The sequence below is a fragment of the Squalius cephalus genome (assembly GCF_949319135.1).
Source record: "Squalius cephalus genome assembly, chromosome: 1".
In the NCBI taxonomy this organism is placed as follows: Eukaryota; Metazoa; Chordata; class Actinopteri; order Cypriniformes; family Leuciscidae; genus Squalius; species Squalius cephalus.
The window spans coordinates 5,979,936-5,995,996 of NC_137122.1; the positions used below are offsets into that span (position 1 = coordinate 5,979,936).

Consider the following 16,061-nt stretch of genomic DNA (forward strand, 5'->3'; position numbering starts at 1 on the left):
AATTTCCGTCAAGACCTCCTACAGCTTTCACACCAGGGCATGGTTGGTCATATGGGGAGTACGAAAGACCTATGAGAGAGTTCTAAGGAAATGTTATTGGCCTAGATGTAAGCGAGATGTGATTAACTATATACGGTCCTGCAATACTTGTCAAATGACCAGAAAGCCAAATCAAAAAGTTCCATTGGCTCCTTTACAGCCTATTGCTGCAGTTACCACTCCTTTTGCACACTTGACTATTGATTGCGTTAGTCCTTTACCACGTTCTAAGGCTGGACATGCTTTTTTACTCACTGTAATGTGTCAGACTACATATTACCCTGCAGCTTATCCTCTGAGATCAATTACTTCTAAAGCTATTTTAAAGGCTTTAACAAGTTTCATGTCTATTTTTGGCATTCCAAAAACCATTCAGACAGAGACCAGGGCTCGAATTTTATGTGCCGAAACTTCTCTAAGGTCATGCATCAAAGGTCAACTTAAAGTTAAACATAATATCTCAAGTGTTCATCACCCTCAAAGTCTGGAAGAGGAAAGGTCTGGAAAGATTCCATGAGTTTTGAGGTCTTATTGTGTCGAACTTGACTGTGACTGGGAGGAAGGACTTCCTTGGATGTTGCTAGCTATTCGTGAGGTTGTACAGGAGAGCATAGGTTTTAGCCCTAGTGAGTTCGTGTTTGGACACACTGTTAGGGGCCCTATTGCTGTCCTGGCAAATGAGTGGACGACTTTAGACCCTCCTGAGAATGTTTTAGACTAAGTAATCAGTTTCCGTTATCGACTCTACGAAGCTAGGGCTATTGCTCTACGAAAGTTAGTCAATCCTCAGGGAAAGATGCAGAGGATGTTTGATCGCAAAGTCAAGTCCAGAAACTTTCAAGCAGGTGATCAAGTGCTGGAGTTGTTACCTGTTTTGACTAGTCCTTTTCAGGCTAGGTTTGCTGGTGTAACAGTTAGTTTTTATTGTGAATTCCTCCTGAATTCAGCAGCGGTTGTGAATTTCATATTGTAGTTGTGCCCTCATGTGGTTTGTTTGGCGACTGCAGGCAAAATGTCCGGTAAGACGGGAGATGACACAACACAGCAGTTGCAATGTGTACTGCATGCTGTGGGTGGGTATTTTTATGCTCCGTCTCTGTTTAGTAATATTAATTTGCTTATAATGTAAAATAAGCAGAGTTTTCGAGTATTTTATGTTTGTAATTTGGTTTGGCTAATATTTTGACCAGTGAATTAGAGTATTAACATATATTTTGTTAGTTATATGGCCTTTGTTAACTTGTTGTGCCACACTCTCGTTAGCAAGGCCACGAGGTTAATTGTATTTTACATTCTATTTAGGTCAGTTTTGCCTGCAGCGAAATACCACTAAAACTAAAACTAAAACAAGTTATTTCATTTAACAGGTATGTCTTTTTGTATGCGTTTGTTTATTATTATGCTTGTCATGTTTTATGCCAAATGTGTTCATTTGTTGTGATGCTAATATGGGTAAATTCTGTTAAGATGACGCAACACAGGAGTTGCAATGTGTACTGCATGCTGTGGGTCAGTTTTGCCTGCAGCGAAATACCACTAAAACGGTGTTTTATTTCATTTAACAGTAAACAGATTTACACCAGTCAGCATCTGTGTTCGTGCATTCATGTTCATCCAGAGGTTGAGCCCATCATACCGGTGTCTAACGTATTGGATCTCGGGAATGTTTGTATAAATCACATCGCAGAGTGAGGGAGAAAGATCAGATCCGTCACCTTATACGATTGTGAAGTGTTTTCCGGATAACAATTATTTATTAAATACACCAGATCGTCGAAAGAAATTAAAGGTTTTTCATGTTAATTTATTGATATCTTATGTGACTCCTGTACCTTCTCTGTCTATTGATGTAGTGACAACTACCGAATTTGTAAGTCGCTTTGGATAAAGGCGTCTGCTAAATGACTAAATGTAAATGTGTTTCAGCGTCGAGTCTTCTGAAGTGAGGAGAGCAGTTCACGGCATTTCTCATATTTACACAACCATCACACACACTTTATACAGTTTGATTAAGCGACAGGCTCATTTCTGTATTGTTTTCATCGATCACAGCGATACTTGTGCGTCTTCCTTCTGAAATAAACATTTAGTGCAGCAGCAGCGAGCATGAGGAGAATATGTTGAGTTCATTCAGACCTGAGCGATGTTGTGTTTGTTTGTGTGATTGTTTTGTCAAGTCAAAAGTCAAAGTTTAAGATCTGTGAGGGAATTAATGTGAATCGATCTCAAGTGTCATACTGGAACAGAGACTGCTAATGCTTTACATTGAGCCTATGATGAGCCACGCGAGACATTAAAGCAATACTAATAAATATGAATAGCGTGTTACTCTTGGAACAATAGTGCTTGTGGTGCTCTTTATTTGAAAAAGTTTTATGATCATTTTCAGTTTCTGAGCATATAAAATGTTATTATTTTAATGATCTAACTACTTTATAGGGATTTATGTAAATAAATAAAAGATCAAACTTAATGTGGACATATTATGCTGCTGTAATTATTTCTCATTAGTGATTGTTTTTGTGTTGTTGATGTTTTATCCATGTCATATTGTCAGAAATTACAGTATTTTCTTTCAGTAGAGCAGTTTTACAGACTTTTGTCAAGTATCCTGACTCAAATAATGTGTTTCTAACAGCAAACACTCAGAATAAAGTGAGATGATCTGCTGATGATCCTGAATGGCTTGTTGAATGAGTGTTGATAGTCTGAGGCTCATCAATACTAACAGATCTGCTGAAAACACTCTTTATTTCATGACAATAGTTCCTGTTTTCACCTCATTTATTATGCTGATGTCTTCAGATCTCCTGTAGATTGACACTTAAAGCTCATTTCATTGGTGTCAGCAGACTGAGGGGATTTGATGATAACTATATGTAGCTTTTATTTCTGAGTTTAACTGTTTTTCTTATCATTATTTATATTTGGAATAATTTACATTAAGATAGTAATGTTTTTCTTTATTTCTGCATATTGTAGAATATTTGTATTGGTTATTAACTGGATTAAGTTTAATCTATGAGAATATGATCAAAGACATTATACTATTATATCTGACTCAGGGCAGGAGCATAAGAGAAGCAAAGCATGCGACTGGAATGGATGGAAATGCACATAGATGCTGAATTCCTTAGTCTCATGTTCACTGCTTAAAATAAAAGTATATGGAATGTATTGATTACCTTTGAGGTGTATATATGTTCGATACTGGACTCAAGTTTCTTTTGCAAATGCACTCTGCTTTGTTAGATAAAAAAAAAAAAAAAAAAGTTTTTGGAAAATTGGATAGTAAAGTTTATTCTCTGTGTACCCCAAAACCCCAAGACTTCAATATTGACTTTTATTGACAATATTGACAATATTGACTCCACAACAATATTTGAATGAAGAAGGAGAATACATTTTGGGGTTCTGAGTTGAATGAGCATCATTAACTTTATGATAGACAGACAGACAGACATGATTTACACAATTTTACAGATGTGTCATTTAGTTAAAAAAAATCTCACTAACTGATTTTTGATTTTGGCAGATAAGCTCCTCCCACAGCAATCACATCATCAGTGAAGCTCCTCCCACTGTAATCACATCATTTGTGAAGCTCCGCCTACAGTAATTCAGCAATAAATGCTGTAATCCCCATCAGCTGCAAGTGAAGTCGAGCATCAGAGCATCAGGAAGAGCTGAAATCTGCAAAGACTGAGTTTATTAAAGAGGACAGTGAGAACATGAGTGATCCAGAACCCTGCAGAATGAAACACACTGAAGATCCTGAAAAACAAAGAGGTTGGTGTTTATTCTTCATTTATTCATGATGCTGAAGAACAGTCATGTTAGAAACATTCAAGCACTTCATCACATTTAGATAAACAGTTCAACTATGAAATGGTTACAGATTTTCAACAAATGGTCAGTAGAGGGAGGTTGGAGAAACTTTCACATTGATGGTCAACATCAGGTCAAATTATCTCCCTTAATTTACATTTATTTTATATCTGGTTCACCATTTTTATTTTTATTTTTTTTTGCTACTATTTTAGCAAAATGTCGGACATTTTCTAATGTAGTTTACAACATTGTGTTCATATACAGGGTATATATTTTACATTGTTTTTTTTATTATTTTTGAAGCTGTAAACAGCAAACTATCAAGTAAATAAACTTTGCAGAATGGCTGACAGGGTTGTAACAATAATTTGAGCAAAAGCCATTTTATAGAATTATTTATTTTATAAATTTTATAAATATTATAAAATATTTTATATGATATGTTATGATGTGAACATTTGTGAACATTTACTCATCTCACTTGCACGATAACATTCAGTATTCCTCAGAATGAATACAAACAGTAAAATGCAATCTCAGAATTTTTTATTTTTAAAATTGAGATTTTTATAATTTTATAATTCACTTAATCTCTTTTTCTTAACCAATGTCTTTGCTGCTGACCTTCAATGATCTAATTCAACGATACTAATAAGCAAAATTGCTTTAGATTAGATTTAGAAATAAGAGTGTTGAACCTCCTTCTCCTGTATCCTATTGTTCTTTAATCCAGAACGGCAGCAGCTGAAAGGTTTGTTTGAGCGGCGCCCTCTACTGTACATAAAGAAAATGCATATTTACTCCATTACAGTAATCTAGTCTAGAGGTCATGAAAGCATGAACTAACTTTTCTTTCAGAGTTTAGCGATGTTTCTGAGGTGGAAAGATAAGTTGCTGTCTAATATAACGCCCAGGTCTTTAACTGTAGAGGATGGAGTTACAGGACATGCTTCCAAATACTAATTGTATTCTACGAGATTCTGTGTACAGGTTTTTGGTCCAATGAGTAATACCTCTGTCTTAGTTGAATTTAATAGAATAAAATTACAGGTCATCCAATATTTTATATCTTTAACAAATTCTGTTAAGTTAGACAATTTAAAGAATTTATCTGGTCGTGATGAAATATTTAACTGAGTATCATCGGCATAACAGTGGAAAATTAATTTCATGTTTCTTATTAATATTACCAAGTGGCAGCATATGTGACCGATCACGGAAAGTAGGGACACAAGTCGGTTCTGGGGCATTTTGAGTTATTCACAGATTCTGAAAGTGTAGTCTCCAAGCTTTCCAACGATGTGTAACACATGGAAATCTGATAATATTTGGAGAAGTTGTGGCCATTTGAAGGTAGGCACTCAAAAAAGCTCAATGGGGAGAAAACAGCCTCCGAAGATTGTGCAATTCTCACCTCTCTCTGCTGCTGGGAGTGACAATAGGGCTCATTTACATCTCATTTAGATAAGCCATACCCCCTGTAAAGCTCCCCCCTGTAAAGCTGTAAAGCACAGGGGGGAGCAAAAAGGTCAGGAAAATGTGCCATCAAAGAAAAAAAAAGTTTGCAAACAGGTAATATATAAATAAATGTCTCTTAGCATCTACCGATAAAACTGTATAGGCAACTCTTATGTACACTTAATAAAAAATAAGATACACTCTAGAGAATGTTCAAATCTAAAAACAGGATGTGTTATGTGATATATATACACAGTATATGAGTATGAATCCAAGCATGAATCAGATTCAGAATAGATTTTATTGCCATTGTCAATGAAAGGTTTCACAGACTAGGAATTTTCTTCGGTGTACTCGTGCAGCATGAAACAAACTTTTGCTAATGATAAATAAGAAGAAATAAACTATGGAAATAGGCATAGGCGTAAAATGCGGGTGGGACGGATGGGACATGTTCCCACCACTTTTTGTCAGGGTCGATATTGTCCCCACCACTTTTTAAAACATCTCGCGGCACGAATGTACCAATTCTACAAATAAATAAAACATCTCCAGTTAACTGGCAGAGCATTAATTTCGTTCGTTTTTTAAATAAGAGACGTTCTAGCGCTGAAAAGTGTTTTTTAAATCAAGTGATCAAAGTGCTCGTTGCGCTGCAATCAGTGGCGCGGATACAGTGTTTTCTTGTGTGGCTTGCGCACACACCGCACTGTCTTCACTCGGACGTGCGCTTCAATTCGTTGCGTTGCGGATACTCTCTATTCGTTCTGGTGAAATTACAAAACATAATGCAAACGTTTGCGTGTCCCTGCTTGATATACAACCACTGATGAACATAATCGGTTTTGATGAGAGAAAAAAACAATACCATCCATCCATCCATCTTCTTCCGCTTATCCGGGGCCGGGTCGCGGGGGAAGCAGTCTAAGCAGGGATGCCCAGACTTCCCTCTCCCTAGACACTTCCTCCAGCTCTTCCGGGGGGACACTAAGGCGTTCCCAGGCCAACCGGGAGACATAGTTCCTCCAGCGTGTCCTAGGTCTTCCCCGGGGTCTCCTCCCGGTGGGACATGCCCGGAACACCTTCCCGGGAAGGCGACCAGGAGGCATCCGGAAAAGATGCCTGAGCCACCTCAGCTGACCCCTCTCGATGTGGAGGAGCAGCGGCTCTACTCTGAGCTCCTCCCGAGTGACCGAGCTTCTCACCCTATCTCTAAGGGATCGCCCAGCCACCCTGCAGAGAAAGCTCATTTCAGCCGCCTGTGTCCGGGATCTTGTCCTTGCGGTCATGACCCACAGCTCATGACCATAGGTGAGAGTAGGAACGTAGATTGACCGGTAAACCACAACAGACCGGTACAGCGACCGCATTACTGCAGAAGCTGCACCGATCCGTCTGTCAATCTCCCGTTCCATCCTTCCCTCACTCGTGAACAAGACCCCAAGATACTTGAACTCCTTCACTTGAGGCAGGAACTCTCCACCAACCTGAGGCGGGCAAACCACCCTTTTCCGACTGAGAACCATGGCCTCGGATTTGAAGGTGCCGATTCTCATCCCAGCCGCTTCACACTCGGCTGCAAACCGTCCCAGTGCATGCTGAAGGCCCTGGTCTGATGGGGCCAGCACGACAACATCATCCGCAAAGAGCAGAGACGAAATCGTGTTGTCTCCAAACCTGACACCCTCTGACCCCTGGCTGCGCCTAGAAATTCTGTCCATAAAAATTATGAACAGAACCAGCGACAAAGGGCAGCCCTGCCGGAGTCCAACATGCACCGGGAACAAGTCTGACTTACTGCCGGCATTGCGAAAAACAATACGAGAATTAAAAAAAAACTGTACGAGGGCGGATTCGAACTCAGAACAGGAAAGTTCTACCACTGGACCATTAAGATACATGTTAGTTGAATAGGTGGCTGTATTAGGCTACATCTCATGTAACTTACTATTTAAATCAATTGCTGGACATCGTAATGTTATTGGCGTCCATCTTCATTGAATTTTGAAATCAGATAGAGCCGGCCAGAGCACTGCATAATAAGTAGCCACGCTGTTCCCTTGGAGGGCGGGGGCAATAACAAAAGAAACAAAAGCCGGCTTATTCAGTATGGAAATACACACCGACAATGACACGCCCCTACTGCATGCTAGAATCTCAGAAAACAGGCCGATTTCAACCTCAAAATGTACGCTTTTAAATATACCAATACTGCTATCTCAAACATGGAGAGGCTTCTTCGTGGTCTCAACTAACAGATTCTGAAAAAAGAGAAAATCACCAATTTTGAAAATTCTCATTTTTCTCGAAAGTTGTGCTGCCGACTTGTGTCACTGATTTCCGTGATGGGTCACATATATATTGAAAATAGCAGAGGGCTGAACGCAGAGCCTTGAGGCACTCCATAATTTACTGACACTATCTTAGACTTTTTCTCATTTAAGTACACAAAATGGTAGCCGTCTGATAGATGCAATCTATGCCACCGTAATGCCTGTCCTTGAATACCAGTGTAATTTTGTAATCGATCTAAGAGTATTTTATGATCTATAGTGTCGAACACAGCACAAAGATCAAGTAAAACTAGTATAGAGATACAGCCTTGGTCAGAAGCTAGAAGTAAGTCATTAGTAATTGGGACGTATAATTAATTTATAAACAGGCAAAAATACTAAATGTAAATAGTGATTACATCAGGGCTCACATTTATGACCTTTCACTTCATATTTCTCTCTTTGAATTGTTTGATTTGCTGAAAATGCGAGGGAAAATGCAATTTTGCACTGAAATAAAAATTTCTTGGGTCGAAGCCAAAGCCGAAAATAATGAAAGACTTGGCCGATGACCGAATACCGAACGGGGTTTTTTGCTTATATTAGGCCTATAACTAACTGCTGACGGAATGTAACGTTTGTATGCTTACAACAAAAAAGTGTATCTGTTGTTGTTTGATTAACATGAATATGACATAGACAGGTATTTAAGGCTGCTGTAATTTTAAGACCAAATGCTATGATCTACCGGTAATACAGTATACTGACTAACTGACACATATCCGGTTTTCACCGAGCGGTTAAGCTATAACCGACTGTATTTACGTGAGATACTCCACATGATGGGCAGTTTGACTGACACCTGTGTGTCAGTATTTCACCATTCAGGTCGCTTCTGGTGGGCGTCATTCAGCGTGATTCAACATTAGAGTTATTTTTCACAACTTACTGTGCATAATTTATAACTTGATACTCTTTTTGAATATTTTTGCCATTTTGCCATAACGGCCATTTTTGCGTCTTTCTCTGAGACTCTAAAATGCTTCCACACTGTCGACATGTTTGCTGGATTCATAATTCACTCTATGCTGGTTGCCATTTGATCGCGTCATCAAAAGTGTCATTGTTCGGTAAAATTTATTCTGTCTTTTCACTTATTCGACCGAACACTGAAAGTGCTGTTGTTGATATTTCCAGCTAAATAATTTTGGTTGCCGAACATTAAGTGCAACCTTAGATGCAATCAAACTTTTCTCTTTCATTTCAGACCTGATGGAAGAGAGCGATGAGAGTGAAGAACTGAGTGAAGTGAGGGAGGAGAGTGAAGAACTGAGTGAAGTGAAGGAGGAGAGTGAAGAACTGAGTGAAGTGAAGGAGGAGAGAGAAGAACTGAGTGAAGTGAAGGAGGAGAGTGAAGAACTGAGTGAAGTGAAGGAGGAGAGTGAAGAACTGAGTGAAGAACTGAGTGAAGTGAAGGAGGAGAGTGAAGAACTGAGTGAAGTGAAGGAGGAGAGTGAAGAACTGAGTGAAGTGGAGGAGGAACATCATGTCAAACCTGGAGAAAATCCTTTAAGTCGCTCAAAGACTAAAAAGACATTTTTAAAGAAAAGAAGAGCCAAGAAATCTTTCCTTTGCACTCAGTGTGGAAAGAGTTTCACAAGCAAATGTAGTCTTGAGATTCACATGAGAGTTCACACTGGAGAGAAGCCGTTCACATGTGATCAATGCAGGAAGAGTTTCACACAAAAACCAAATTTTAGACGGCACATGAGAATCCACACTGGAGAGAAACCACACACATGTGATCAGTGTGGAAAGAGATTCCCATACAAACAAAGTCTTCAGATTCACATGAGAGTTCACACAGGAGGTAAGCTGTTCACATGTGATCAATGCGGGAAGAGTTTCACACACAAACCTAATCTTGATGCGCATAGGAGAGTTCACAATGGAGTAAAGCCGTTCTCATGTGATCAATGTGGCAAACCATTTATTTGGGCATCAGACCTGAAGAGACACCTAACAGTTCATATGAAGGAGAAGCCACATTCATGTTCTGTGTGTGGAAAGGGTTTTTCATGGCTGCCAACTTTACATAGACATGAGAAAATTCACACTGGTGTGAGAGAGTACATGTGCTTTGAGTGTGAGAAGACTTTCACTACAGGGATAGATTTAAAACGGCACCAGAGAATTCACACTGGAGAAAAACCTTACAAGTGTTTACACTGTGACAAGAGATTCAGTCAGTCTTCATCTCTGAAAACACATGAGAGGATCCACACTGGAGAGAAGCCGCACACGTGTGATCAGTGTGGGAAGAGTTTCTCTATTAAAAGTGACCTGAAGCGACACATGAAGATCCATGCAGTGGAGAAACCACATATGCAGTATTTAGTTTGATCAAACTCTCCAGCTGTGTTCCTGTAACTCTAATGCCTGAAACAGCCCGAGACTCACGGTTATTAAAACCATCACCACAGACCAGCTATAAGTGGAGATCAGTGTTGCCAGACGTATATAATTATCATATTTGTACAATAATTTTGACCTCTGTTCGATTTATGAACAATACTGAGAAAAATCCCATAATGTACGATAATTTCAGAATTGTGTGACACTTCAAATGATAGTGGTTGTATTTATAGGGCTTCTATACTCATTGATCTTGCTGTGGATTCTACGTCTACCGTGAGAAGAACCTGAACGTGGAGATACGCATGTCTTTAATCTCATCTCACGTTATGTCTTCTCGACCGGTCATTGTGGAGAATGACTCTCCACAGAAGTGGAGAAGTTAATGTTCTTTTTGTATATTGTATCATTAACATATCATCTGTGTGTTTTGCAAGAAGAAGAAAAAAGTAAAAAAAAAAAAGAGTTCATCCTGCGGCGCTTAGGTCAGTTTTTTTCCAAGCCGAGGTTGATATTTTAGCAAAAAAATGTCATTTTCATGTTGTCTTAAAAAGTTGTTGGTCAATAAATAGCTGTATTCTGTACGTTTGACTTGTGTACGATAATTTTCTTCCAAATACGATCCTTTTTGAGCTTCTAGTACAATACTTGGACATTTGGTAACACTGGTGGAGATGGAGTGATTTGACTGTGACTAGAGATGCGCGGTTGGCGGCGCGGTTGCGCGGTTGGACTCCGCGGATCGGGCGGATGACGTGACGAAAAATAATATTTTAATTAAATTCGGGCGGGTGGCGGGTGGTTGAACCAATCAAATGCTAAACATTATGTATACAGCAATCAGCGGATGGCGGGCGAGTGCAGTTTTGAAAATTGGTCAAAAACGTTGGTGCGGATGGATGGCGGACGGATGATGAGTTTTGTGATGCGGTTGCGGATGAAATAATAGCCCATCTGCGCATCTCTAACTGTGACTTACACAGAAGAGATTTTGTTGCTCAGCACGTGGCAATTACACTGAACTAACACTGGATATAGATCGCAATGTCACATCTTTGAGTGATCAACTAGAAAAGTAAGCTTTTAAACAAGCTTAATACGAATCCATTTCAGTGTCAGGAGTTTATTTTTCCTAATTGTCTTTATCCTTGCTGTTTTAAAAAGTGTGTGTGTTTCTAAAATCTGTGTGCTTTAGATGGGTTTTTCATCTCCATGGAAGAGAAGAGCTGGTCTGATAGCAGACTACGGCTGTCACGATTCCTCGATTAAAGAGGAGTATTAGATTTTAAAAAACCCTCGATTGCAATTTACCTGTGTTGAGTAACCGCCAAAATACCGTAAGTATAATACATGGAAGAATTTATGTAACGCATTATTACACCTTTTTCTAAGGCTACGCAATATTAAAACCATTTACAATCATAATATAGCATAGTGCTATTGTGAAATCACAAAGGGGACAGGCATTAGACAGGAACTTGAAACACAAGGGAACATACACAACAAACCAGCACAGGACTGCAAACCAAAGAGGGTAACGAGAAAAGCAGGTGGGGCAAAGCAATCAATAATCAGGTAACAGGAGAGCACATGGCACAAGGAAATGCATCACAAGCCATGTGCTCACAACAAACCAGACTATACACAAACACATGACAAACCGGGAGTGTCAGAGCTCTGTCACCAAACCAAGATACAAACAAGACAGAAGTGACAGAACCCTGACACTACCCCTAACGAGGGACACCAAAACCAGACAGGAACATGACAATACAAGACCAAAAGACAACAGACGAGACAGGAAAAATCAAAACACAGAGATAACGAGGGAGGGAGGGGAGGGAGGGGAGGGAGGGGAGGGAGGGGAGGGAGGGGAGCCAGGAAGAATCAGGCGAGTCAGGATCCCTGGCTGCGGGCCAGGGTGGAACAGGCGTCAAGGGTGGAGCAGGCGGCCAGGGTGGGGCAGGGGGCCAGGGTTGACCAGACAGTTCGGGCGGCCATGGCGGAGACAACCCTTCGGCTGGCCAGGGTGGAGATGACAGTTCAAAGGATCCATTGCCCCCTCCCAAAATTTTCTTGAAGGCAGCTGTGGAGTTATGCTCAGGAACAGGCCCACACACCGGCTCAAGAACAGAAATAGACACTGGCTCAGGAAAAGGAACAGGAACAGACACCGGCTCAGCGGCGACCATCTTGTCCGGAGACACCGGCTCGGCGGACATGACATGAACAGTCTCCGGATCGGCAGTCCTGATGTGAACAGTCTCTGTTTGTTTATTTGTTTATTTGAAAAGGGACAATGTACACTAATCAACATTCAGATCAAATGTAAGAGTACCCGAGTTAACCACAGGCTAGTTTTCATCGACTCTGGATTGGCAGACGTGACGTGAGGTGACTCAGGCTAGGCAGACCTGATGTGAAGAAACTCAGGCTCGGCAAGCATGTCGTGAAGAGATTTTGGCTTGATAGGTAGATTGGGCGGCGCCGGCAGGGCCAGTCTGTGGGACGGAGGACGCCTTCCTCCTCCGTTTACGAGAGTGTGGTGCCACTACCTCTTTGGCCACCATTGGGGCTGCAACAGGGAGACTGGACTGCTCTAGCAGAACCGGGCCTAGGACAGCCGAAGTCAGGTCCTCCTGGACCACCAGACTTGAGACCATTGAAGTTGGGTCCTCCTTGACCATCAGGCTTGGGACCACCGGGCTTTGGACCACTGAAGTCAGGTCCTCCTGGACCACCGGGCTAAGGGAAGCAACAGGAGCCTTCCTCCTCCTGCACTTGCGAGGGTGAGATGGTGTGGAAATAACCGCCTCTTCTGGGATGACAGCAGCCTCCCTAACTGGAGGATTCCTTTGCCGATCCAGAGAATTAATGAATTCCCCAAACGTCAAGTGATCCAGCCCTATCATTGTCCATTGACATCCAGCCCCAGTCAATTTGCACAGGTGGGGGATGAGAGAGGACCCACTGTGCAGGTTGTGTGGTGGGAAAGGAACAATGGCGCACATTCTGTCAGGGTGTAAGATTGCATTGACACAGGGGATATACAGGTGGCGCCATGACAAGGTGTTGGCAGTGCTCGCAGACATCCTGGAGCAAGAAAGGAGGAAGAAACAACCAGCCAAAGACCAATGCTGAGCACCATCGCCTTTGCGAAAGAGGGTCAAAGACCTGTCGTCCACAGCCAAGCCAGGCAGAATCTCCTGCAGTCAGACCAGGGATGGGAAATGGAGGTTGATCTCGGGAAGAAACTCCACTTCCCCGAGGTGGTATTGTCCACAACTCTAAGGCCCGACATTATCATGTGGTCTCCAGAGGGAAAGAAGATCATTCTGGTGGAGTTGATGGTGCCGGGGAAGGAGGGCTGTGAGGAATCTGCAGAGACTACGGGATCTGCGGGATAAGGGGTGGACAACATGGCTGATGACGGTGGAAGTCGTATGTCGAGGATTCCCAGCTCAATCTGTGTGAAATCTATTAACAAAGGTTGTATTGAGAGGCCACTTGAGGAAAGCAGTCGTTCGTAGGCTGGGAGAAGCGTCAGAAAGAGCCTCCTGTTGGCTCTGGCATCGCAGCATCGCAGATGTATTCTACAGCTCTCCAGATGTTGATGGGCTCATCAAGGGTGTAATTAAACAAGTCCTTAAGGGCCATATCTCCAAGCCCCAGTCCATCTGCAGCAGTGCTGGACTTCAGGACAAACTCTCTCACAACAGTCCCCTTCTGACAAAGGTAACTCAAATTGCTGAACTTCACTATGCGCTCGTATTGCGGGCAGAAGACAGGGGAGATAAGTGGATGGCGTGAGTCCTTCCTCTGCTGAATCCTTATAATGGCTGGTTCGTTCTGTCACGTGCTGGAAAAAATGGAATATTTAAATATTTATAAAAAAAGAATATTTATTAAGTAAATAAAAAACAATTCCAAAACTAGAAAACTAGACAGGCATTAGACAGGAACTTGAAACACAAGGGAACATACACAACAAACTAGCACAGGACTGCAAACACAGGGAGACTAAATAGGGAAGCAGAGGGTAACGAAATAGGGTAACAAGAAAAGCAGGTTGGGCAAATTAATCAATAATCAGGTAACAAGATGGGAGGGGCTAGACATTAGACAGGAGAGCACATGGCACAAGGAAATACAAAGCCATGTGCTCACAACAAACCAGACTATACACAAACACATGACAAACCAGGAGTGTCAGAGCTCTGTCACCAAACCAAGATACTAACCAGACAGAAGTGACAGAACCCTGACACTTTGAAACCCCCTGGTTTAGATTAATCGATAAATCAGTCGATAGATTAATCGATACAAAAGTCGTTAGTGCCAGCCCTATAGCACAGGTTTTCTCAACCTTTTGCAACTCATGCCCCACCAATGACTGTTTAAAAACATTCCGAGGATCACCTTTCCCAATATAATGAACACAGAATAACAGAAAATTCAAAAAGTATATAGATAAAAACTCCTTGTATAAAAAAGACTTGGCAGGTTTACTCAGTAACCATTCATACCTATAGCATTAACAGGGCAGGTCAGACCAATGACTGAATACCGTTTCTGAAAATTCCTCTCAGCCAGAACCTTGTACTGTGTGTACGGATGTGGAAGATGTGATCCCTGTTCATGAGTCACATGCTGTTGATGACCATAAGACTGATAAGTCTAATTCTATGTCAGAAAGTCAATTTATCTGTGATGACCATGTTAACACGTCTTGTTCTTTATCTCCGCTTTATAGTGCGACTTGAGATGACCTTATCAAAGCATAGCAGGCGGATGATACTCTTCAAGAATTGTTCTCTTTAGCTCATGAAGTAGGAGGCAAGACTTCATCTCCCATCTATTTTCTTCAAGATGGATTGCTTCATAGACAACAACCTATGAGCTCTGACTTTTCATTCGATCCTAGGATCCAAATCGTGGTTCCACTTAATTTCCGTCAAGACCTCCTACAGCTTTCACACCAGGGAATGGCTGGTCACATGGGGGTACGAAAGACCTATGAGAGAGTTCTTAGGAAATTGTATTGGCCTAGATGTAAGCGAGATGTGATTAACTAAATACGGTCCTGCTATACTTGGCAAATGACTGGAAAGCCAAATCAAAAATTCCATTGGCTCCTTTACAGCCTATTGCTGCAGTTACCACTCCTTTTACCCTTACACTTGACTATTGATTGCGTTGGTCCTTTACCACGATCTAAGGCTGGACATGCTTATTTACTCACTGTAATGTGTCTAACTACACATTACCCTGCAGCTTATCCTCTGAGATCAATTACTTCTAAAGCTATTTTATAGGCTTTAACATGTTTCATGTCTATTTTTGGCATTCCAAAAGCCATTCAGACTGAGACCAGGGCTCGAATTTTATGTGCCGAAACTTCACTAAGGTCAGGCGACAACTTAAAGTTAAACATAATATCTCAAGTGTTCATCACTATCAAAGTCTGGAAGAGGAAAGGTCTGGAAAGATTCCATGAGTTTTGAGGTCTTATTGTGTCGAACTTGACTGTGACTGGGAGGAAGGACTTCCTTGGATGTTGCTAGCTATCCGTGAGGTTGTACAGGAGAGCATAGGTTTTAGCCCGAGTGAGTTAGTGTTTGGACACACTGTTAGGCCCTATTGCTGTCCTGGCAAATGAGTGGACGACTTTAGACCCTCCTGAGAATGTTTTAGACTATGTAAGTAGTTTCTGTTATTGACTCTACGAAGCTAGAGCTATTGTTCTACAAAAGTTAGTCAATCCTCAGGGAAAGATGCAGAGCTTGTTTGATCGCAAAGTCAAGTCCAGACACTTTCAAGCAGGTGATCAAGTGCTGGAGTTGTTGCCTGTTTTGAATAATTCTTTTTAGGCTAGGTTTGCTGGACCTTTTACGATTGCGAAGTGTTTTCTGAATAACAACTATTTATTAAATACACCAGATCGTCGAAAGAATATAAAGGTTTGTCATGTTAATTTATTGAAATCTTATGGGACTCCTGTACCTTCTCTGTCTGTTGACGCTGTGACAACTACCGACACTGCAG

The 16,061-nt window shown here is 41.3% G+C and overlaps 1 protein-coding gene across 1 annotated transcript; it reads left to right on the forward strand.

Moving 5' to 3' along the window:
- Positions 1–3,574: 3,574 nt before the first annotated feature.
- On the forward strand, positions 3,575–10,621 carry LOC307156389 (uncharacterized protein). Its single transcript, XM_079867700.1, has 2 exons — positions 3,575–3,828; positions 8,869–10,621. Exons 1-2 carry the CDS (start codon positions 3,771–3,773, stop codon positions 10,002–10,004), a joined length of 1,194 nt encoding a protein of 397 aa, XP_079723826.1. The 5' UTR covers positions 3,575–3,770; the 3' UTR covers positions 10,005–10,621.
- Positions 10,622–16,061: the final 5,440 nt, after the last annotated feature.